The 25,210-nt window shown below is 45.6% G+C and overlaps 1 protein-coding gene across 3 annotated transcripts in view; it reads left to right on the top strand.

Moving 5' to 3' along the window:
• Positions 1-25,210, top strand: part of Tns3 (tensin 3) — a 266,434-nt gene that overhangs the window by 58,136 nt on the left and 183,088 nt on the right. For all 3 annotated transcript variants that reach the window (XM_071614592.1, XM_027938365.2, XM_071614583.1), the window contains exon 3: positions 9,919-9,956. Coding sequence is in view for 1 of the 3 variants with exons in the window: in XM_071614583.1 (XP_071470684.1) it covers positions 9,919-9,956 (38 nt within the window). In the remaining 2 variants the exon portion in view is untranslated. The remainder of the gene's footprint in view (positions 1-9,918; positions 9,957-25,210) is intronic.

The raw sequence follows: 25,210 nt of genomic DNA, 5'->3' as shown, positions 1-25,210 counted from the left end.
TCTGTGCTTGACTTTTAGCCCCCAGGGTACTTCTATTGAGCAAGTGTGATCCTGGTTTATGATGATACTTAGGATGACTGCTGTGGTTTGAACAGGGTTTGCCCCCTCAGACTCATGGTGGAGTTAAACCCCCATTGTGAGCTACTGAGAGGATTGAAACTTAATCCAATGGTAGTGTTTAGAGGTAGGGCCTTTGGAATTCTAGAGTATTAGGATTAAAAAGGTCATCAGGGTAGAGCCCTGTGATGGTATGAATACTGGTGACTTTTTAAGAAGAGAGAGGCCAGAGGACACACATGCACATACCCATACCCCCCCCCCCCCCCCACACACACACACACTCCTTGTGATGCCCTGCACTGTCTTTACTCTCAAGACAGGCATTTCCAGATGTGACCTCTCCACCTTGGACCAGAGCTATCAGTGGAAATAAATTTCTTTTTCGCTTATCTAGTCTGTGGTATTGTATGAATAGAAACAGAAAATAGACTAACATGATGACCAAGGCCCAGAAGGGCTCAGCGTATAGTGGGCATGGTGTGGTCCTACATGGGAAGAGCATTGGCAGAGGTATTTGCAGGCCCCTGTGGCACCGAAGAGGGTGGTTGGTTCTAGGGTGATGAGCCAAGCAGGGTGAGGAAACATAGAATGGGCCTTTCTTTGGTTGTTTACAGGTCTCTCTGCTCTTGGGCTAATGGCGCCTGTGATACAGTCTAGTTTCGAGGGTGTTGTCCATCTCAGCACAGTTTAGCAAGTGCACAGGGATTGTAAATTGTATGACGAATTTGGGCACATAAATGCCTGGCTCATGGAACCACTCTTCTCTGGCAAATCCACGTGAGATGGCTCCGGATGTTATTTCCAAACATCTTCCCACAGCAATTAGCATGGTCAGCCTCACCCTGAGGCCAACTCCAGCCCGACCCCTACCAGAACTCCCTCTGATTTCCCTGAAAAGGCTTGCATTGTTGATTCTGCCCAGCTCAGCCCTCCTTATCAGATTTGTCCAGTCCCAGAAGGACATATGACAGAACCTTCCAGAATCACAAGCAGGGAGAGAAGGCACCCAGGCCAAATTCCATCTGATAACTCCTGGCCTGATGGTGGTTATCCACTGCAAAGCAGTGTGTCCCTCTTTCTGAATTTTGCTCGCTATACCCAGCATGCCGCCCTCTCAGCCGCCTCCACACATTCTTTAATCCTGGATTTTGACCGAAATCCTTCCTGTTTTCTAAATCTGCGGCTATAAAGAAGTTCTGGACCCCTCCCAGCTGTTTCTCAGAGGTCCGGGTTGTTCGGGTTTGAGAGTCCATGTGCCAGGGACGTCTGGGTCATGTTAATTGATTTTACAGGCAATTTTGATTTTTAAAACTTACTGAGTAGTGTAGCTAAGCTGATAAAGCCAAGTTTTTGTTTTGCAGTGCTGTAAGTTGGATTCTTCTGGAGTCATGGGGCTGTTACTTTCCCTAGTTACTCAGGGTAGTGTGATGTTGCTGTCTGCTCAAGGGTTGCCTGGGCCACTACCTGGGGAAAGACGGAGTGCAGCTTCTGAATGCACAACTTTGCAGCCAGGAGGGGACAGTGCTCATCTTACTGGGCTCACATGGGCCCCATCAGCCCTGGGAAGCCCTGCTAACAAACGTTAAGGACCTTGTTCCAGAGGATGGGTCTGAGGTTTGCTCTCTGGGACCAGTCAGGTGTCCTCTGGCTGGGTTGAGAGTGTGTGGGCAGGTCCCCCTTGCCCTTGATCATCCCCACAGGTGGCTTCTTGTGGCCAGCATGTGGCAGCAGCTGAGGTGCTCCATTTTGGGCACCTGCACACAGATGGATCCCTGCCACCAAGGTACTGAGGCAGCAAGAGACAGAGGAGTTGTGGATGGTCCAAGCCACATGGGAGGGTGGCAGCTGAACCCCTTGAGTGGACACCCCTTGACCCTGTCTGGTGTGTGGTGTTTATGTAGTGATGAGCAATGCCTGATGCTGATCTGATGTCCATCCAGGCTGATCTGCCCACGCAAGGTGGTGTGGGGGAGGGGAGGCTTGTATTCCTGTTCTGCAAACATGTGTTTGAAGTAGACATGAGCTAATAGTTTCCTACTAAGTTAGACTTAGGTTCTTTGAAGGACTGGTACTTGCTTTCTTTCCTTTCTTTTTGATGTGTTTCTTGTTTGTCTAAAATGGACACAACATTTTCTTTTGCTGCTTTGGGATGGGGACCCTTTGAACAGGCAGCCCATGAATTTAGAGATGTGGCCCTAAGAGGCAAAGCCACAGACAGTGGAGGGGACCCTCGTGGGCCACCCTGTCTCTGAGTTCATCCTCCAGACTGTGACGTGGACAGTAAGGCATGGCTGGTCCCACTCCCTGGCTGTTAGAAGTAGGATGTGAATCAAGGGGCATAAAAGCGCTGTGTCAACTCGGTAATGCTTTGTAAACATTAGTCAGTGTACAACTGTCTCAGTGACCTGTTAGTGAAGATTAAAGCTGCATTTGTCTATTTATTTATTTACTTATTTATTTTTGAGAGGTTCAGAAGTTGAGCCCGAGATCCCCTGAGTCAGAGAGACATGAGTTCACCTCTCAGCTCTGCTCTAGGCTCTCCACGCCTTGGGTTTTCTCATCCACCGCACAAGTGCGGAAACTGAAGCCTGTCAAGGGCTTGCTGGCAGCGTTGCCTTCGTGTGTAAGAATTTAGAACTGTGGGACATGGTTAGAATCCCTTGATGGGTTCACAGTGATTTGGGGAAAAGAAAATCATCAACATGTGGAATCAATCAAAAAGAAAAGGGCAAGACTGAATTTCTAGAAATAAAACTTCCAGTGTTCTGGGGAACGTTGTCTCTTAAAGGACATCTCAGTGTTCTTGGGAAGGTCTGGCATGAGTGAGAATGGCAAATCAATTCTGTTCTAGGGATGGTCCCTATGACATCATTGGTGAGGGTGACTGTCTCATGCAGCTTGTGCCAGGGGAGAGAGGGACACACGTGACTTGTGGGGGTTTGGCTGAAATAGAAACACCCTGAGCCCTGTCCCCCAACCTAGGAAATGGTGCTGTGAGATGCCATCAGACTCAGCCAAGAGTGTTAGGGTTTCCTGTACCCCAAACTGATGTTCCACAAAGGTGTTGGTGAACAGAGAATTTGTGAGTAGTGACCACATTGGTTGGTTGGTTGGTTGATAGATTTTGGTTAATGCCCCCTAATAGCTCATCCCATGGTAGAATCACCTGGATCTGCATGGCCTGGCGTATGGAACCTTCTCTCTCCTGGTCACTTCAGATCTTAACAGGAAATCATTCTAGCTGTCCTGCTTTGGCAGCATGCTAAGGAAAACCCTTCTACCCTGACTTACCTGTAGAAGGGCACCAGCAGACTGTGGGGTGCTGCTTTTTGACTTGAAGTTGACCGGAGTCACTATGGGTTAGAGGTGCAGGGCTAGTGGGTGGGGTGCTGCAGGTAGGAGTCACTGTGGGTGCAGACAGGAGCATAGCAGTGGGGATTGGTCCCTCCAGAAGAAGTTGAGGCTCTGTATGGATGCATCCTATTTCTGTTCCTCAGTGTTGTATCATTATAATTTGTGGGTTGAGCAGAGAATCTCTAGGATCTTCTCCTTTTCTCAATATACTGTAAAGAAAATCATCAAAAATCAGAGACAATTTCATAGTTTTCTTTACTTATTATTTACATATGTCATTTGCATATTTGGTCTCTGTGTGTAACATGCTACCTGGAGTCAACAGGTATGTCCTTTTACATAGGTGATGTAGGAAGTCCTGAGAAGAGGGATGTGAGAGGTTTTAGTAGAAGTGCTCCTTCTCTCTCTGGCTTATTTTGGGAAGCAGCGGAGCTTGGAGGAGGTGAGCGTGGACTGTCCTGCTGGGGTTCCTGGGACACAGATGCTTGAGAAGCAGAGGGTGACTCACGGGCCCATTTATAACTTGGTAAATATGTGTAGAGCCTTGTATAAAAGATTCTGACAACCTCGTCAGACCACAGCCCGGATTCCCAAGGCCCGTGGAGACATTTTGAAGAATAGCAGTTCCAAGACAACATATAACAATGTCAGGCCTCTGGAGCCAGACAGATCTGATGGCAACTGCTACGGTGGGAGCCAGGATTCTTAAACATGACTTTGGAAACCCCCGTGAGAAGAGGGCTGACGTGCGGTCTGCAGACCCTCAGCTGTGGAGGGAATGTGCAAGCAGACAGGATCTGCAAGCTGTCGGGTCCAGGAAAACCCATGAAAAATGACCACAGCACCCCGCCCAGGTTCTGGAGGATAAGCTGGGCTGGATGAGGAACCTCTGGAAATGTTGGTAGTGGGGCCTTGAACATCATCGGCTCTTGCACTTGAAATGTCTCAGCTCTTCACTTTTGTAAGTCCTTGGATGAAAAATGGCGTCTCCTTTTTATTATATTTTTCATCTCCCTGGTTATTAAATTAGGGTGATGTCTATGACATTTCTGTTTGTTGAGAAAACTAGCCTTTCAAATCTTTGCTTGTTTAAAAATTAGATTACTTTCTTCTTGGTTTCTAAGACTTCATTATATTAGGAATAGTAAATCTTTTAAAAATATTAAATTAGGCAAAACCTTTGCCAATTTCTGAGGATTTCTGAGCTCCAGAAAAATTAACATTTCTTATCTTTTCACCATATGTATTACAAACATTCCACTCAGGTTTTTTTTGGTCTCATTTAGTTCATTGTGTGTTTTACAAAGTTTGTTTCCTACTGTAATAGAATTTTGTATCATTTAACCTTGACTATTGGAAGTATTTTCACATATTAAATCTTTAAAGATTGTGATTTTTAATTGCAACTAATTATTTTATTTGTAGATTCTTTATTTTCTTTTTTTAGTATAGGTAATATATATTTTTTCATGGCAGAAAGGAACCTTTGCTATCACTCAGATCTATTGTTAATTATAGAAAGAGATATGGTACCAGTGAGCATTGACGGTCTGGGACCTTGATCCTCAGGAGTGGGCTTCAGCTTTTCAGGTCCTTGGGTCCCCAGATGGCAGCTCTTCATCTTGGCGTAGCTCTTGGCAGATGTGTGCTTCATTGGCTTAGCAAATGTGGAACTTGGTCATCACCCCGGGCACAAAAAAAGCCTTTGACTACAGGATAATGAGATGTTTAAATCCAACACTGTGAAGTGTGTGCTGCCCCTGGAAACCCTGATCTGGTGGCTGATTCCTGCTTCTTAAATCATACACCCTCAGGTCTGCCTCCTATGGCAGGTGACTGCCACACTGTGCTTCCGTTTGCTGTTTGTACAATGGGTTAGAATGTGCTTTTCTTTCTGGTCACTGTGGGACCACGTGGCACAAGATATGTAAAGACCATGGAATGGCTTAAATGGCCCTGTGGCAACCAAACTCATGGAGCTGCATGGATTGGAGCCCCCAACCCAGCAGGTTTCCCTTTACTGGGAGGTACAGAAGCTGCGGGCCCTGGGCAGTAGACTGGGCTCCAGCTCTGCAACATGAATTCTGCAGGTTCCCCATTGAGGGGTCCAGCTCCACATTAGAGCTGCACATTCAGCATCCAGAGGCAGAGACACTTTACTTTAACTGCATCTCTCGCAGGAGTTGGGGAGATCTTCTCCAGAAGCCTCTGGGAGAATTTACTTACCTTTTTGGGAGTCAGATTAGGGTCTTTCCCACTATTCCAAGAGATATAGGTAAAGAGAATGAATGAGGTTGTCATTGCTGATGTGAACTAGCCTTCCTCACGCTGGGGTCTCAGCCCTCAGCTAAACTCTTAGAAAACTCCAAAGAGCTTGGTTTAATGGAAATGGAACTGATGAACAGTTAAAATACTTAAATCATGTAAAAGAAACAGTAATGAATATTTTATCTTAATATAAATTATATTTGTAATGAAAAATGACTATTTTTCAAAACAACAGAATGAGCAAAGGGCATGTGGATTTGTGTGTGTGTGTGTGTGTGATTCTGTTATACAGTATTAATAAAGAGGCTGAGCCCTCTTTCCTGCTTCTACATTCAGTCTTTTAACATATTGTTTGGCTTTAAGTATTGGAGAAAGTTCAGCCCTGTACAGATATGTAGTTGGGAAAGGAAGCATTTTAATAGCCTTTTCTGATTGTGTGTATGGTCTGTTTTGATTGTATATCAAAACTTAGCTGAAAGTTTCTTGAAATTTAATTTTTTTTCCTTACTGGTTTATTAGAATCCACTGGCCTCTGGTGCACATTGATGATACCTAGCAGGGATGATCTTGCATCGATCACTTGGAAATTACTAGCCCTCTGACTTATGCAGACTTCCAAATGTTGAGACACTTGTTATATAATTTCAAGAAAGCATCCACATTTATTAATATCACTGGGGATTTTATCATAAAACCTCTAGGAATTTTCAAGCTTCCTGGTTTGGTATACAGATCTTCCAAAACTGAGTTTCCACTTGAAATCTCAAAATTTTGCCACTGGAGTATTGTGACTGGCTCACATTTTTCATTTGACAAGCACTCACTTCTGAATAATCATGTTTTTTGTCTGCCAGGAATTCTTGCAAATAAAAAAAAAAAGCCATTTTCTGAGAAAGTGGCTAGTTTAGCTGACAACTCAGTTGTTGAGTTGTTGTCTAAATCCTCTTCCTGGATGCTGAGAAGTGCTCTCTGGAGACTTCCTCATTGATCTGGCAGAGTAGTGAAAAAGGCTCAGATTTCATCAAATTCAGGTATCCAGATTTAGTGAAATTAGAAATTTTAAGGATACTCTTAAAGTGAAAATGGCATGTCTTTTACATGGTGAGTGCACAGCAGTGGAGAGTAAAATGGCCAGTAGTACACCTTGCTCTTGCCTACGTGTCTGTGAAGGTACTAGCAATTTTATTTGCGCTGTTACCCAGAGAGAAAAGGCAGAAATATCTTAGTATATAACTGTGAAAATAGTTTTTACCTCATCAGCCCCTGACAGGTCTTGGGCACCTCAGAGTCCTCAGAGCTCCTATGAGAACCACTGGCCTAGATCTGGCAGGATGTAACCCTTCATCTAAGGTGATCTTTCTGTGACTCACACAGGGTTGGTGGAAAAAGGCTAGACTAAATAAAACTCTGTGAGTGAGGAGGAATGGGGCAGTGAGTGCACAGTGGCCAGTATATCACACATCAGAGAAGTAAAAAAAAACTTTTTCTAAAATCTTCTGTTACATAGCAAATGCATAATGGTTTTCAAGAGTTGCTGGGTGTTTCTTTGAGCATATCATCTCTCTGGATGGGTAGGGAGTGACAGAGGTTCCTGGGCCCACTGGGAAAGGTGGCTCACTCAGCATGGGACTAGTGAACAATGGAAGAGAAGGTGCCAGGTTGTTATGGAGGCAGCTAGGGCTCTCATGGAAGGAGAGCTCCAGGTACCATGATTACAAGGTCTCATGAAGGTTGCATGGAGAGTGAGGTCTGTGGCGGCTGAAATAACGTCCAGGAGACCCTTGAGCTTGGCACTGGGCAGAAGGTTATAGATTTTCAGATGCTCAGCATCTAGAAGCCAGGGAGATTGTTAATGGAGAGACTGCCACAAGGAGGAGGAGGAGTTATAGAAGGGAATTAAGCTATTTAAATGGAATCTGCAGGACTCTGAATGGCTAATAATAGTACTGACAAGGCACCCTGCCAATACTCTTCTACACATTTTACATGTACTGACTTTAGCTGGTCCGCTCCATAACCATCTTATAGATGAAGCTGAACCCCAGAGTGTGAGGAACTCTGTCCTTAAACTTGGGAGAGGATTTGATGATTTCAAAAGAAAAAAGTTGATTAAGACTCTGAGAGAGCAAAAGGGAATGAGTAATGGGCACCCCTTTTTCAGGAATTTGGGACTCACGTGGCTGGGCAGTTCTGGCTCTGGTTCTCTTGAGAGGTGTTTCATCTGCCCCTTGACCAAGGCTGGAGCCTCCATGCTTCCGCGGTGAGCACTCCTATGGCTGGTAGGCTGGGGCTGGCTATGTGCGGGCTGTTGGTGAGAGGTATCAGTTCTTCTCCATGTGGGCCTCTTCTTAGGGCTTCTTGAGTGTCCTCACTACATGGTGTCTGGCTCTGCCAGGGCAGAGGCTGTGATGCCTTTTGGCCTGAGAAGTCACAACTTCCTCCTGTGCCATCTGCATTGTCACACAGACCAGCAATGATTCATTGTGCCAGGGGCACCTGGGTTATTGAGGCTGTCTCAAAGGCTGACCGCTACGTGATATTGTGGTCTAGTCATGTGCTGCTGGGCCAGTGTGTGTGTGTGTGTGTGTGTGTGTGTGTGTGTGTGTGTTTGTGCACGCACACATGCAGGAAATTTCTTTACCTGCATCTCTGCTGATTCTCACTTACCCAGAGTCCTGAGGTCTCACCTGCCTTCTCCTTATCTCAGTCCTCCCTGCCTTCTTCTGGCTGGTTTCTGTTTGCACTTTTAATTTTGCATGAAAGGCCCCTTGTTTGCAATGGAAGTCTGTCTTAGTTAGAAAATATCTAGTCCCCTTTGCTTGTTGTGTCCATTAGAAGATGAAGAATACATATTTGTTTTGGTTAATACTTTCACAAACCTTGGAGGCATAGAAGGACAGTTCCAAAAATAGATCTTGCAAAGATAACAACCTGACCAATGACTAATGAAGTTCACTCACTGCCAGCCCTGGGCAAGCAACTTCTCTGTCTTCTCCTTCTTCAACCCTACATGAACCTTTATGATTTCAGTATTTTATAGTTGTCAGAGTGGCAAGATAGAGAGTCAAGAATTTCCTAAGCTTCCAGGTACTTCAAAGCTCCAAACTGGGATTTTTGGGCTTGTCTTCCTGACCTCTGAAGACTTGTTGTTTAGGCTCCATTTACTTCCATGTATGAACTTTGCAGTTTCAAAGTAGGGTCCTGTGAAGGATTCCATTTGACACCGTGATAGCTCTGTGAGAGGAAGCAGAGGCTCAGAGAGGTCCTGGGACTTGCTCAGGTCAACCCAGCTGATGGGGACAGAGTCCGGATAAGATGGATAAGATGGGGGCAGCTGTGCTGGGATGGCTCACACATCCACTTCATTTCCGAGTGTCTCCCTGTCCTGCTGCCTCTGCCAAGGCAGCCTGCTCCTAGCCCCTGTGGAGCTGCTCCCTCCGGCTTTTATGCCTCAGCAGCCCAGCTGCAGCCTCTGGGCGGGAGGGCCTGTGAAATGCGCATTGGTTCCAGCCCTACATCTGCATTGTTAGGGCCTCCCATGACACAGGCCTCACTCCCTTCACACAATGGCCCCTGTTGAAGGATTCCCCTGTAGGAATTTAGACATGAATTTATTCTGACAGTCCTTCTTAGGTTGTCCGGAAGTGGAAGCAGTGTGGAATCCAAATGCGTGACTTTCTCACTCATGTAAAGGCTCCAATCTGAATGCTTGGGGGGCGTTTTTGAGTTTCTTTTCTTTTATTCAGAGATCAGCGATCATTTCTAGGCATGCGTGAATGCTTTTTATTGCTCAAATTCTCTGCCTTTCTTCTGGAGGGATCTAACTTGGCTGAACACACCCCTTGAAAATACAATATGCTTGTAACTCTGCTCAAGAAGTTTCTGCTTGGGCCATTTAGCTGTTGCTAGCAGACAGGCATTGTAACCTGGTTCTTTCTGTTTGATTTTGGTGCTGGGGACTGCATTCAGGACCTTGTGAATGCTAAGCATGCAGTCTGCCACTGAGCCACACCGCCATGCTCATCACTCAGTTTTTACATGCAACTTCCTCACCAGTTTCTGTCTAAATTCTGCCATGGGTCCTACGTGCACAAGCTCCCTGGGAGAGGCTGCTCAGAAGTCTTTTGTGCTGGACTTTTTCCAGGAGTGAGAGAATTTGGAGAATTAGAAAGTTATCGCTGCTCCGACTGCTTAACACACTCACATTCTTTTTATTTTATTTTTTTTTCCCTCCAGCCTGCAAGTATTCCTGCCACAAGAAATGTGAAGCCCAGGTAAGCATTCCATGACTTTCCCATGGGACTTTTGGTGGTAGAGCTGGCCTTCACTGAATGATAGGCAGAGAAGGGGGGCGCCTCTTTGGACCATGGCCATAGAAAGGAAACTCACGAGCAAAGAGAGATGGCTTGTGAATACTTCTGGATGGGGTGTATGCATTTCATCTCCAGAATAAACTGAAGAGCTTTGAAATCCACGTTTTGAGTCCTAGAAAATAATTCTTAAGAATTTGATTTCAGATAAGAATTCGGTGATTTTTCTCCTGCCGTGCCACCAGCTCCTTTTCAGTGACAAATGATCCCTATGTTGGCAGGAGGCTTCCTGGGGCAGTGAGCGGGTGGGAATAGACAGGGCTCAGAGTCTACACGTAGCCTTAAAGACTATTCTGACTCTTTTTGAGGGTGGTTGTGCACAGGTTGGTTTTGTTTTTCAGTCTCCATGAAAACGTGGTAACCATGGAGTAGGAGGTACTTACACTGAGCTTTCATGTCTCTGTAGAGGTTTAATTGCCGAGTGACTGCAGGAAACCTGGCTGTGTCTGGTCACAGTTGGTTCTGTGATGAGAAGTGAATGAAGGTGGCCTGAAAATGGGGAACACTGAGGAAGGAGCTTGTGGTTTTATCCTGTGTCATAAGCTGACACCTCCAGATTTCCTAGATGTGCTGTACATCTCAAATGCGGTCTCTGTTGACTGTCAAGCCCCACCTTTGGGGGTGTTGGGGGTCCTGGAAGGCTGCCTCGTGGCTACAGATCAAGGGAAATAGGGCTTTATTTTATTTTTTGTTTTTAGAACCAGGGGTTGAACCCAGGGGCTCTTAACCAATGGGCCACCTCCCCAGCCCTGTTTTTATTTTTTATTTTGAGACAGTATCTTGCTAAGTTGCTTAAGACCTCACTAAGCTGCTGAGGCTGGTTTTGTACTTGAAATCCTCCTGCCTCAGTCTCCTAAGTCATTGGGACTACAGGTATGTGCCACTGTGCCTGGTGAAATAGGATTTTACGGTCTTGGGATTTTGCTGCTCTTGTGGACCTCATGGGGTCAGCTGTTCTAGAGAATTCCTACCCTGTCCCAATGTCCCAACTGAAGGCTATGAATGAAGCTGACTTCAGGATACCACGAACTAGTTCTTACGTGCATTCTCTCCATGTGAGGACCAGAGGGCTAGTTTCCTCTACCTTGTCTACCATACTCACACACAAACAGCCACATGTACAAACATGTACATTTATATACTCACACATGCACAAACACGTTTGTGGTTACATGCACAAACACACACATGCACACTAAACTATGCATATCGGCATGTACATCTATCCACACAAGTTGGAAGAACTAGACTGGTCTAGTACTATTTCGAAAGATAAATGACTTCTTTTTTTTTTTTTTAGAGAGAGAGAGAGAGATTTTTTTAATATTTATTTTTTAGTTTTTTCGGCGGACACAACATCTTTTATTTGTATGTGGTGCTGAGGATGGAATCCGGACCGCACGCATGCATGCCAGGCAAGCGCATTACCGCTTGAGCCACATCCCCAGCCCCAAAATGACTTCTTTTAAAATGCTTCTTTATGCAGAGTTTTGGCCACTTCAGAAGAAGAGAGGGTGGCTGAGTGCTATGGTACACTTCTCACTCAGCCACAGACCAGCAGCTCCTCTGTCCTTCTCTTCGATTCTTCTTCCCAGAGGTCACATGGGTGCTTTCCCCGCCTCATGGGGGCACAGGGAGCAGTTCTGCTCTCTCTTTCCGCCCTGGTCTGGAGAAGGCTTCCCCTTTCCAGCCAGGGTGAGCATTTCACGTTCACACACACTGGTCGATTTCTGACCATGGTTTATTGTAGGTCTTTTTGCCTACAGACAGGCTTCATTCGGGGGTACTGCACCCCTTCAGTCTAACGGATCGTGTCGCAGAGGTGCTTTTGAATGCAGTGGTAAGTGGGGGGGCATCCCACCCATGGGGTATATCTCAGACTTGGAGAGGTTCCCTTCCCCTCAGATGACTTAAACTTGCCCCTCACCTCTGGGGTTTCCTTTGTGGTGACATCTGTCCTTGTAACTTGTGTCTTGTCACCAAGGGAGAAGGGGTGAGCTATTTGTTCTGTCACCGCCACCTTCATCTGACTTTCTTATTGGCTGGCTACCCTGACTGGGGCTGCAGAAATGAACTTACAACTGTTTCTTCCATTTCTGACTGTTTAATAGGTTGAATTCGTGGGTTCAAAGAATATTCCAACAGCCTTAGCTATCACTGATTATGACATTTCTAACCGCAGCAATTGGCAGCTTGCGGAGAGATGGATAAACCTTTATTCCTATCAAATTCCGGTAGGGGGGAAATGTATCCATATCTTTTTTTTGGATAATACAGCTTTGAACAGCAGGAGAGAATGCCACCAGAGGTAACAAAGCACTTTCTCATTCCAAAAAATATAATGCCATCGTTGTTGGGGATATGAGGGCTGTAAATTTCTCAGTGGCTTCTGCAGAGCTCAGCATCTGGGGAAGCAGCTTGGTCTTCCAGGAACTAGAATGTGGTGTTCCCCATGTTATTACACTTAGTTTTTGGATCTTTGATTACTGTATGTATACACATTATATTAGTGTTTTCTGGGTCCTTGATTACTGTGTGTATATAAATTGCATTTGGGTAGATTTTTGTGTGTGTATAAATCATGTTTGGGTTTTGGGCTTGTCATTTCTATGGGTACATGTATTGTGGTACAGGCTTCTTGAACTCAGATTGTCCTCAGATATTTTGGGAGATTGTGAAGTTTTGATTGAGAATGTGGGCTTGGGTCTGACCTCTTACTGATGGGGCGAGGGTCTGTGCTCTATACTTCTGCCTGCCTTGAGTGGTCCTGAGGCTCAGGGTTCAGCATGTTCCCTGGAATGTGAGGTTGGTGTGTGGTGGAACTGATTGCCATGGTCATTGATATGTGCCATCACTGCCACTGTCACTGGCTCTAGTACAGGCCTGTGGTGCCCCACTAGCACTGAGGACATAGATTGCCCTGCAGAGGTGGTGACCAAGTCATGAGTGGGAGGCTCAGCAGGGAGACTGAGCCATAGCTGGAACTCTTAGAAGGATTGAGGTTACTCACTTCCTGAGCCAAGGGAAAGTGTGTCCCTTAGGCCAGGACATAAGGTTCAGTGAGCAGATGGAGGCAGAAACTGGAACTTACATCCCCTACAGAACTTTTGGCTGAAATCAGTTTCCGAATGTCTATGTCCCTCCCGTTCTTATGCTGAAACCTAATCCCCCAAGTGGTGGTATGAAGAGGTGGGGCCTCCAGAGGTGATTAGGTGGGTGGAGCCCTCATGAATGGAATTAGTTCCCTTATAAAAGAGGCTGCAGAGTTCTTGCCCTTTCGACCATGTGACACACATTGAGAATGTGCCATCTATGAACTTGAAAGCAGGTCCTCACCTGACACCAAATCTGCAGACTCCTTGATCATGGAAGTCCCAGAGTCTGCAACAGTAAGCAGTAAATTCCTGTTGTTCAAGTGCCCAGTCTATGGCATTTTGTGAAAGCAACCCCAGTGCACTAGAATAGGCCCTGATCCTCAGTTTCTTTATGTGTAAAATAGGTGAATAGTACTTCCCTATAATACACATAAAATAATTAGCTGTCGATCATGATAATATTAGCTATATAAATTCTAGAGTCGTCAACTCATCTATGTAACATCACTTGATCATTTGAATCTTAAAGGTTTTTCTTCCTGAGATGCGATACTTGTTCATTTGAGCCTCTTGAATTATTTGAGTCTCATGACCTTTTTTTTTTCTTGCTGTCAGTTGACTCATTTGCACGAGTAATAAAGGAAGTAGGAGCGATACAGCAATTTTAGGAAGGCAGATGTTGGTAAGAGAGAAGGCGGAAGAGGTGCTGGGGGCTGTCCCCATGATGTGAAGAGGATGGGGTTCTGTGGACATGACATGGAGATCCCATCTTTGCACCCTATGAATGTCTGGGGCATTGGCTTCTATCTCCCACACCATGACTCTTCTGCTCCTTAGAGGTGTACTTTGTTTAGGGGATTAAGTGTAATCCTAAATCATCAGAGCTTATTCAGACCTTCAGATGACTGCTTTGTCAATTTAAGACCCTCACAGGAGGCCATACACAAGAATTCACAGAGCTGGAGAGTGCACATGGAACAGTGTGAGGTCCTTGTACCCAGCACCTGCTTTTTAGTTCAGGAATTAGGCCCAGTCTCCAGCCATCTGGGGCCTCAGCTACCTGGCCCAGCCTCAGCTTTTGCTGCCTGACTTTGTGCATTTTATATTGGTGACACCATTTCTGAGATGCTCAGCCCTCTCCAGAGACCCTGGGCAAAGACATCTCACTCCTCTTCCTTAGCTCTTTATCAAGTGTTCCTTGTCCTGTGCTGTGTGTTTCTGAGTCTCATGTTCCTTTCACCTGGGATTTCTGAGGCATGTACAAGAAGGAGGCTGGGGTGAGCTGTTGCTTTGCTGAGTGTTGCACTTCTGGCCCTTCTGTACCCCGTTATATATGTCCAGATCCACCATCCCTAGGTCCCAGAGCTTCAATCTATAGAATGCCACTTGCCAGGCTCTGTTTTGCTCAGTGCTAGGTCCTGAGGATCTGGAGGTAGGCCTTGTGGGGCTGCCATCTCCTAGCGCACTGCATCAGGCTGGAGAGCCACATGCAATTGTGAAGGAGCCGACTGGACACTCAGGGATGCGCCATTTCAGATCAGCATGTGCACCTTGCCATCCCCAAGGGGAGTTAAGTGGTAGGCTTTGTTCATAGGGCTCCCGAATCTTTCCCTAGGAACAAAAGATCCAGTTTTACTGACTTGATAACGAAAAAGGAGGGACTGAGAACATTTTTCATGAAAATAGCAAGGCTGTTTCCCCATGAGCACAGAGCTCGTGTTGTTTGTATTTATCACTTTCCCAGCCCCCATTATGCCTTTTGTGACTTTGGGTGACATAACCTCCCTGAGGCTCAGCCTGTTCATCTGAAGGTGGGATGGGCAATCAATTCAGCAGGATGCTTTAGGGGAACAGGAGGTTTGCGTCTGATGTTCATCTTGTGATTAGCTTGTAATGTGTGCTTGGAGACATAAGTCGGCGAGGCCAGCTGAGAGGTGGCAGCTGTGTGCTGAGCATTAGAGATGTGTCTGTCATTTCCTCACACATAGTCTTCTGAAAGGTCCTTTTCCGGACCATCTTGAAGGTGACAGCCAGGACTGAAGAGTTGTATTTCCCCCTGAGGGCCAGGGAGGGCCCTGCCAGAGCACATGGCCCTAGGACAGACCATGCTGCCACCTCAGCAAATGTTTACCTGGCCTCCACCTTCCTGGCTCCCCACTGTGTGGCACAGGTGGAAGTGGTTAATTTTTAAGCCACCAATTCAACAAACATTTCCTGGGTACTGCTCTAAGCAGGACACTGAGCTGGGCCAGAGTAGCTCACTGTCCATGGGAGCTTCTGGTTGTAGCCCTTAGGACCAAGTGTGAATCTAATTCTGCCAGAGGATGGTGATCTCCACCTTTGCCAAAAGTGTGTGTCGTGTGCTTACATGTTTTAATGTTTGGCAGCTGACTTTTAAGATTGTTTTTAAAATTAATTGAGGTTATGTTAGAGCAATTGAAGGTTAAGAGCCAACTTCAGGGGAAAGTACAGAGAGCTCTTCTGTTCTTTTCTGTGCACAGCCTCTCCCACGTCCCAACATCCCCATTTGTTACAATTGATGAACCTATATTGATACATCATTATCCAAAGCTGGGAGTTTACTTAAGGGTTACTCTGGGTGTTGTTTTTCTGTGGGTTTGGACAAATGCAAAATAAAATGTATCCACCTCAGTGTATCATATAGAACAGTTTGAGCTAAAACCCCTCTGTGCTCTGCCTCATCACTCCTTCTTGACCCCAGCCTCTGGCAATCACTGAACTTTTTAATGTTTCTGTTATTTGGCCTTTTCCAGAATGTAGATGAAATCATACAACAACATGGAATCCTTTCAGATTGGCTTCTTTCACTTGGTAATATGCATTTAACTTTCCTTAAATGATCTCATTTCTTTCTTAAATAGCTCATTTTTTTAGCACTTAATAATATTCTGTTTTCTGAAGGTACCACTGTTTGTTTATCCATTTACTTATTGATAGACATTGCTCTTATTCCAAATCTTATCTTTGCAAGTTTTTGCTGGTGTCAGAAGAACCATTAAGCACTTTTAAATGTTCTTTTGGGAGGCACTTTTGTTCCTCTTCCCATAAGATTCCTTTCTGGGTAGGCTGCCTGACTGATCTTTGATCCATTTGGTTAGAAGAAAAACCACTCTACCCATTTTACTTCATTAAAGGTATGTTTATACCTCTGGCTGAGTTCCTAATGGAGACCATTCTTCCATGTGGGAATTCCCACCACGGGAAGCCTTCTCCTGTGCTCCGGGTTCACTCAGGAGTGTTGCTTTTTATATACACATAAGCAATTATCCTTTGATTAAGAATTAATGTTTTTAAGTGCAAAGTCTGAGTCCCCAACAGCGGCATTGACTGTGACATTGGGAGTTTCCTTGGACTATGAGGTGACCAGCAGGACTGCACCACTGTTAGCTAAAGAAGCACAGGCACCCAGTGACACCAGCCACCGGCTGCTCTGGGCCTTGCTGCATCAGGGACTGCTTCTTGCACAGTCTTGGTGTGGGATCTTTGGTGGAACCCAGCTGGTACTGCAGAAGCCACTGCATTCATCATCATGGGAGAGACCGAGGGTTTTGAAGCCAGTTGTGACATGTGGCCAGACTGGCAGGACCACGTTGGCTTGTCTGGTTAAGAGTGTAAGTTTCACCTGATGATGACAGATTTGCTCTTTAGTGTGGCTTTAAGTTTAAGCTGTGTTTGTGCAGGATTTACCAGCCCTGCCCCAACAAAATGGAATTACAGTCATGCACCACATAATGTCATTTTGGTCAATAAAGGACCACATCCATGACGGTGGTCCCTTGAGATTATGCCACCAAGTGAGGTTGTAGCCGTCTCAGTTGTGTAAGCACACTTTTTGGTTTTCACACAATGATGAAACCACTTGACGATGCATATCCCGGTGGTGAAGCGATGCATGACTGTATAATGCAAATATTCTTTTGAGATAACGCATTTGTCTTAAATAAATACTGTAGTTTAAAAATCTGTCTGCTTGTTTTCTCTAAATTGTCAGTTGTCCTTCTGTATTGGGTTACAGCAAATAAAGGAGGCCTCCACACATCCCTGAAATGAATCCACACCTATTTGCTACTTCATTGGGCGGTATGGCAGTAACCTATTTGTCAGCAATGATCTGTTTAATAGGCAGGAGTCCAGAAGTTGTGGCAGGTGGTGAAGGTGGGCCCCAGTGTTTGCATGTGTCTCAGGCCAGACGCATGTGCTTCAAAGACTCTGTTTGTAAAGTGAGGGTGCCTTGTCATGGCACTGTGATGGGTCACATAGGAGGATGGGAAGCCATCAGTGAGCACAGGATATAGCTGCAAGTGTGTTTTGTTTGAGCTTGAATTACTTGGGGACTTACTTTTGCCCTTGATCCCTGTGGCTGCAGACAAATTCTCACCTGAGGAAGAAGATTCCTTGCAGACCCACATTGCTTGAACAATAATTCCAGCAAGTGAATTTGTTGGCTGAAGTCTTCTACCTTTGCCCCTGCCATAACGCGTTGATGGGATGTCAGCCTGCAGGGGCTCAGTAATGGGAGTAGATGTATTCTGACCTTCGCAGCCAGGTTGTGATGAGAGAGTAAGGACACTGGAGAATGTGAGGCCTTGAAAATCGAAACAAATGCCATCCTTACAATGAGAATAACAGGTGTGTGAGTGTTTGCTTTGGTGGGATCAGATAGAGCAGTTTGGAAGGTGTAGCTATCAGAAGCAGCCCCTAAAATTTTGAGGAACTGTAAAAGGGGGGGGGGGAGTAGATAACAGACATGGGTCTGAATTCTGACTGCCTTGTTTTAGCCTTGTGACCTGAGGCTTGGTATCTTCCTCTGGAAATTAGGGATGAAGCCCCTACCTGGGGGACTTCTGAAAGCAGAATTCAGCTGCTCTGAAAGCACAGAACCTGGGGGGTTTTGCAAGGAGCTCTGTCTCATTTTGAGGACTTTACTTTGCTTCATTGATCTTGAGTCACTGAAGGTGTCCACAGTTTCAGTTTCTAGGGACCATTATTTTTGTAGTTCTAGGAAATTCTGAGAGACTGTTTCATAAAATGTTGCAATCACTGGCATTAGTCAGTATGTATTTTATTTATTAACTGTTAAAGGACAGGAAATGATGGTGTAATGCTCAATTTCCAGAGAATGGGGTCTTTCAAGCAAATCTCATCTAATCAACTGTGTCCGTGCCTCTGACTCAGCCTAGCCCAACCTGAAAGGGGTTCCTCTGGCTTCTGGCAGAACAATGGGTTCATGGTATCTTTACACTGGCACCAGAGGATCTCGTGTCAATGCCATCTTGGCTCTGGCAACTTGGGCCTCCCACCAGGGTGGCTCCAAGACCTTGTACCTGGCTGCTTTGTGAAATCCCTCCTAGCCGCTCTGTGGCTGCCTAATTGGCTGGATCTACATCCTTTACCTGGCCACCTCTGTGGCCTCTGACCTGCCTGCTTCCCACCTGGGAAGTTCCCCTTCTCCTTGCCTTTCCCCAGCATCCTGCCTTTATACCCCCTCTACTCAGCCCTAGCTTGCTCGGGAGGACCTCCTAGGTCCTGATCCACTGATGCTGCAGCTAGAGTGACTGTGCCCAGTGAATAGCAGTACTTTGCGTGCCTCCACCTGCGTGGTCTGTGGTTCCTGCTGTGATTTCCTGCAGATCCCCTTGCCTGTCTACAGAGGATTGTGTGTTATGTTCCGGGCCATGTGTGCTGTGTGTGCATGGACTTCTCCACCCCTCCTCGCTCCTCTTTTACTGGGAGTGTTGCAGTGATAGCACCTGCTTCTTTCTCAAGCACATCCTGGCCAGTGGTGTGCAGGTGAATTATACTTGCCAGGGTTACAGCAGTCTGATGTGTATTGTGGCTGGTTTCCCTGGTGAAAATAAACCCCTGTGGCTCCTTCCATGCTATGAATGTCATGTTATCAGTTTGGAAAAGTCACATTTGGCTCCACATCCTTTCCCATCACCTCTGGTCACAGAGCAGCATCTCTCCTTCCACATACTTGACCCTAGACTGTCTTTCTTCTGCTGTTGATAGCCATCTGTGGGAGCCCCTATCTTCTTTTTGGAAGAACCCTCACTCTGCATTCCCCCTTTTGAGCTAATGCTCTGGTCACCTCTTTTTCTGGGACATACTTTGTTTCCTTACTGCCTCTTTTTTTTTGACCACTATTCACGTTTTGAATTTCAGAATCTATCAATCAGTGCCTTCCCATGGTTCTGCTGGCACCTACTTCTCCAGATTCACAGGTGTCTTTCCTGCCCCTGAATCCCAGAGCCTTGTCCTCACTCCCAAGGCGCCTCATGCTCCTTCTCTTCCCCGACCCCTCTGTTCTCTCTGCAAGTTACAAGTTCATTTGTCATGGTACGCTCAGCTGCACTTGCCTTGTCTCCAGTTGAGGATTCTGTCCTTCCTGCTTCCCCCAGCTCCCAGTCCTGGCTCAGCTGGGATACGTGCAGTCAGGAAGCCATGGAGATGCCCATTCTGCTTGGATGTTTTGGACATTGTGGCGAGTGCTGCAGCTTTAAGCAACCAGTTAGATTTTCATCCTCTGTTTTCCAGTGTTGATATCATCTGTTCTGGTGTCCAGCAGTGTGATCTCCATGGAAGCACATCTTAGGTATGTCTTTGGCCGTCCTGGGGATAAGGCTGCATTCTGTGTCTAAGCAGAGACTCCCCGTGGGATCTCCCCCCCCCCCCCCCGGCCCTGTCACCTTCCACTGCCGTTCCTCTGTGTCTTCAGAGCACTGAGTTCATGCAGGAAGAGATGCTCCGAGAATCTGATGCTGATCTTTCATCGTCCCTATCTGGGTAGGACATTTTCATGGATAGGAGGAGGCCTCTGCTGGTCTTGACCTGAGGGCTCACAGACTTCCAGACACTCACTTTGCCTGTGGCAGCTCTCCCCCATGCACTGCCTCCTGTGTTGTTAACAGGTGAATCTCTGGACAGCCATGCTCGCTGGGTCCATAGGGTGAGCATTGAGTTCCTGACTGTGGATGTTCTACATTGTGGTCTCTGGTGTCCTTGTGTGTGCCTGGGGTTATTTGTCTGTGTCTGTGTCTGTGTCTGCATCTCATCTCAGTCTCTTGAATCACTTCATGTTCAGTGCAGAGAAGAGTGTTTCTGATCAAGCTGATGGCTTTATCCTTGTCTGGTAGTGTCTGGAGGCTAGCTCTCCTCTCAGAGACCCATTTCTTCCTCCTTGAGCCATTTTTTTGAGCAGCAGGGCCAAAACACATAACTAAGCATCCAAGTACTCACTTTCCAGTTTTAACTAATGAATACAATTTGTATTTCACCAAGCCTTACCACCCTCCATCCCACTTTCTGTAAAGCTGTTAATTTTAGGCAGGGATTCAGGAAGTGTCCACCCCCATTTTCTGCTGAGCACAGAAATAGCTCAGGAGAAATAGCCCGCCTCCCAGGAGCAGCTGGCAGAATTCACTTTTGTGTGTTTTCCGGCATTTTGAATCTTGCCCTTTCGTGCACTGCATATCTGTGTATAACGCAACTGCCGTTTTCCCCAGAACTTTCCGAAATGGGCAGGCTTCTCTCTGTTCTTGATGGAACCCTTCTGGATGGAGTCCTGTGGAAGGGTCTGGGCTGTTAGCCCTCCCTTGTTACTGGAAACTTTCTCCTGCTCAGGAGGGTCTGTAGAAAAATAAACACATAGCAGTCTCTTTTGCGGGGAGGGGGAAGGAGGCCATAATAGAAGGTCTGAATGAATAAACATTGTGCCCTAAGAAATTCTGATTTCAGAATCTTGATCTAAAACCTTTGTCTTTTGGGAGATTTCTGTCTTTTACATTTAAAAAGCAATTGGTGAGGGAAGAGGCTTTGACTGGTCCTTAGGATGCTCCTTAGAAATCTTAGCTCTGCTCAGGGAGGGCCAAGGATGGACTGATCTAAGTAATATTTCCATGAATGGGTAGAAGAAGTAGCTTTGTGGGTGTTTAAAGGTGGACCTGTTAGGACTGGCCTGCCAATCAGAATGGGCAGAGGCAGGGCTTGTGGGTAATCCTTAGGTAAATAGTTTGGGATCCTGAATAGAGAGTGGGTGGTGCCATTAGAAGGGTAGTATGAACCTGAGTGGAGGTTTAGCTTCAGATGGTGAGTCTTATGGAATATGTTCATAAGGACATTCAGAATTAGCTAGTTAGCAATAGATAGCCTAATGCTTAAATAAAAATATTTTTGAGAGTTGATGATAAATTGTGATCTATTAAGTTTTCTAATTTTTTTCCTTTCTTATTGACCTTCCCTGGAGCAAAGGACAGTTGGTAGAGACTAAATTATTCATTTTATTATTCTTAGATCCTTCTGATCAAGTGTCTCTGAGGGAAATTTCTTTCATTAGTCCCTTATACAGAATTTACCATTTTCTTCTTGAATAACCTGTATTTTGGTATCTTTTCTTCTTCATTAAACTGAATTCTTAAAGACAACTATTTATTCTTCCATCTTCCAGTGTCTTGAGGTGTGGTGTTCCATTTGTCATTGTGAGTGAATGAGTTCATGAATGAATGAATAACTAGGAGGTTGCGACCACTGACCTGAAAAGAGTTTGGAGAAGGAGCAGCTTATTCTTTTTATTTTTTTGCAATCCTGGGATTAAATTCAGGGCCTCACGCATGCCAGGCAAGTGCTCTACCACTGAGTCACATCCCAGGCCCTTTATAAAAATTTTATTTCGAAACAGGTCTCACCGTGTTGCCTGAGCTAGCCTCAAACTCTTGATCCTCCTGCTTCAGCCTCCAGAGTAGCTGGGATTGCAGGCATGCACTACCACGCCAGTCTCTAGCTCATTCATTTTGCTGTTCCTTTACTAGTAACCACTGAGCATTGACGGTAAGAAGGTCACCTTCCCTCTGGAAGCACCATTTTATTTATGAGATCCTACAGTCCCCTCCCTGGAGATGTGCATTTTCTCTGTACTATCATTAGCAAAAGGCCAGTGGAAATTAGGGCTGATCAGAGGAGGCTATTACTGGGTTCCGGTGGAATCTCAGATCCTGCATGGCCTCTGCGGAAGCAGGAGATGGCAGCATCAGCTTATTGAACCACCTGTGGACTGGGGGGGCCACTCTCTCCTGCTTGGGAGCTGCATGACCTTTTTGACATGAAGTTGGAAGTGTACATGGCAGTAGATGTCATGCAGACTACTCACTTTCAAGGCCTCTAGAAACAAGGCTATATTTTAAAGTTGTTGTCTCACTGGACCTTTTCTTTGGGAAAAGAATGACGGTATTAGAAAAGTCACGGGGTGGGGGGTCATGGCATTTCTGTGCACTTCTCTTAAAGGAAGAACAACTGCACATACTTCCTTTGACTTGGAACTGGAAGGCAGCCCATTCTTGTCTTCCTCTTGATTGGCTCACCCTGAGCACCATGATTGTTTATTTAGTCCTTCTCTGCAGGAGGGGTCACATCTGGGCTTGCGAAATGCCCAAGGGAGAACGTTCACATCCTTATCTCCTATCTGCAGAGATGTCCTACCAATACTTGCTGTCATGTAGGGTGTGAGCGTGTGTGCTACAACCAGGGAGGTTTCAAAAATTACCTTATTGAAAGGTGCTAAAAGAGATGAGGCATGTGCATGCATCATCCTGCTATTAGTAACAGGGAGGGACCCTGGCAGTGGGAGAGTGGAGGAACGCTCAGGATTGACCTCAGGATAAGGTCACAAATGCGCTCATGTCTGTTTCTGTCGATGGGCACTGGATTGGTGGATGTCTTTTGCCCCCCTTGTAGACCTTTCCGCGTGGCCACCCTGGCTTCCTTTCCTATGGTGATTGGGTCCAAGAGTGGATTCTTGAGGCAAAGGTGGCAGCCACAGCCCTGTGAAGCCCAGCTTCAGAAGTTCTGCCTTATTCCATTGATTCTAACAGGTCACAAGGCAAATCTAGGACAAGCCCAGAATCAAGAGAATGGGGTGGACTCTACCTCTTGATAGGAAATGGCAATTACTATGCAGAGACCCTGTATGGTGCCACCATTATTGAAAACACAATCTACTGAAATCTTAGAAAGGTTGGAAATAGAGTTTAGAGTTAATAAGGTGTAGAGTTAATCATCAATCTTTTCAAATTAGTTGAAATGTAAGTTACTTACCAGTGTCATGATGTATTTTATAAGTAATTGCAAATTGCATGTGACATATTTTTAGGTTTATTAAGATATAGCTGATAAGGAGGGACAGTGAGTTTTGACATTGCCTTTTCCTTGTGAAAATGGATCTAGTCGTTTTAATCCAGTTATATTTGATCCTTGGCATTTATTTTATTTTATTTTTAGTACCAGGGATTGAACCCAGGAATGCTTAACCACTGAGCCACATCTTCCGCCCTTTTTTTTAAATTTTTTTTTTAGAGAGAGAGAATTTTTAATATTTATTTTTTAGTTATTGGTGGACACAACATCTTTGTATGTAGTGCTGAGGATCGAACCCGGGCTGCACGCATGCCAGGCGAGCGCACTACCGCTTGACATCCTCTGCCCTTTTTATTTTTTATTTTGAGATAGGGTCTTGCTAAGTTACTTAGGACCTCACTAAGTTGCTGAAGCTGGCTTTGATTTTGCAATCCTCCTGCCTCATCCTCCAGCGTTATTGGGATTACGGGTATATACTACCCTGCCTAATAATCATTGACATTTTAAATGAGCTAAACACCAAAAGAAAACAGAAAAACCCTACCACATTTTTTTTTTTTTTTGTATTGGGGATTGAACATACCAAGAGTTTTGCACATTAGGCGAGTTGTCTACGCCTGAGCCAAATCTGTAGTCCTTTAAGGTTTTTTTGAGACAGAGTCTTGATAAATTGCCCAGGCTGGCCTCAAAAACTTGTGGTCCTCCTGCCTCAGCCTCTGGAATAGCTGGGATTATAGATGTGCTCCACTGCTCCCAGCAAAGAAGACTAAAAAGACTAAAACTAAATATCACTTCTTAATCTTTCTGCAAGTAAGTTGGATTTATGAGGTTTTCTTCTGATTATATAGCAAGCCATTAGCATTTTATCCATCATCATATGTAATCTTTGTTTCTCTTTTAAAATGCAGGAATCTGATAAGGGTTGGCTTGAGCCGTTATAGACCCTGGCTATGGTCTTGCCTAATGACTAAAGGTCTTATCTTAACTCCCTGCTCTGTGGGCCTGGGCTTCCTGAGCTGTGTGCTGAGAGTGTGTCTGGCTTCCCTGCCGGGCCCTGATCTTTGAGACAGACTTGGCCACAAGATCACATGCTGGTAACTGAGCAAAAGATCCTGTCATGCAATACTGGCCCAAGCTTGAGTAGAGTATGTACAGTGGTGGGTCCCCAGGGTGTACTTGCCAGCTCCTTTGAGAGTTCCCAGGACCTGTCTCCAATAATAGACTCATATTCTATTTCTGATCTGGGATGAATATTGATAACATAATGGACACAGAGCACTCATTTTATGTTTTCATTCTATTATACTCCCTATGAGCCATGTGCTGTGGGCTTGAAGCAAGGCAGACCCAGGGTTCCCTCGTGGGCAGCCTCCCTCAGTTGGCTAAGGGTAGCCACAGCCTGAGTAAGTGAGTGAAGCAGAGGGTTCTGACAGATGCAGCTTGTCCTGTGTAGGATAGGTGCACAACTCCTTTCTTTCCCCCTCCCCAAATTATTGGAATCGGACAGCTGGATTGGAAGAGGAAATTGAGGCCCCAGGAGGGAATCTGGGAACTGAATGCTGGGGATAGTCTTTCTTATACTGTGCCAAAGGCTTGATGGCTGTTTGTTACTTTAAGGAAAAACATAAAACATGATTCCAACAATTTTCCCTCTTTCTCATCCATGTTCCTTGCTTCCTGACAGGCAGGTAGGCAGAGGAGGGTGAATTGCTTTTTTAGGCTCCTGTTTTCTCCCAGGGATTAGAGCAGGCTCAATTGGGCTTTAACACTTACTCAGGGTAACAGAGCTTCCTGAGGAATGTGAACCTAATTAGGGCTTCCAGGGTCAAGCCTGACAAAGAGGACACAAAACACCAAGTTAAGGAGAGCCCTTGAAGGAAGCAAAGAGAGTTAATAAAGTCCCTAAGCCTACAT

This window comes from Marmota flaviventris, chromosome 1, assembly GCF_047511675.1.
Source record: "Marmota flaviventris isolate mMarFla1 chromosome 1, mMarFla1.hap1, whole genome shotgun sequence".
In the NCBI taxonomy this organism is placed as follows: Eukaryota; Metazoa; Chordata; class Mammalia; order Rodentia; family Sciuridae; genus Marmota; species Marmota flaviventris.
This window is presented reverse-complemented; position numbering and strand designations above follow the sequence as displayed.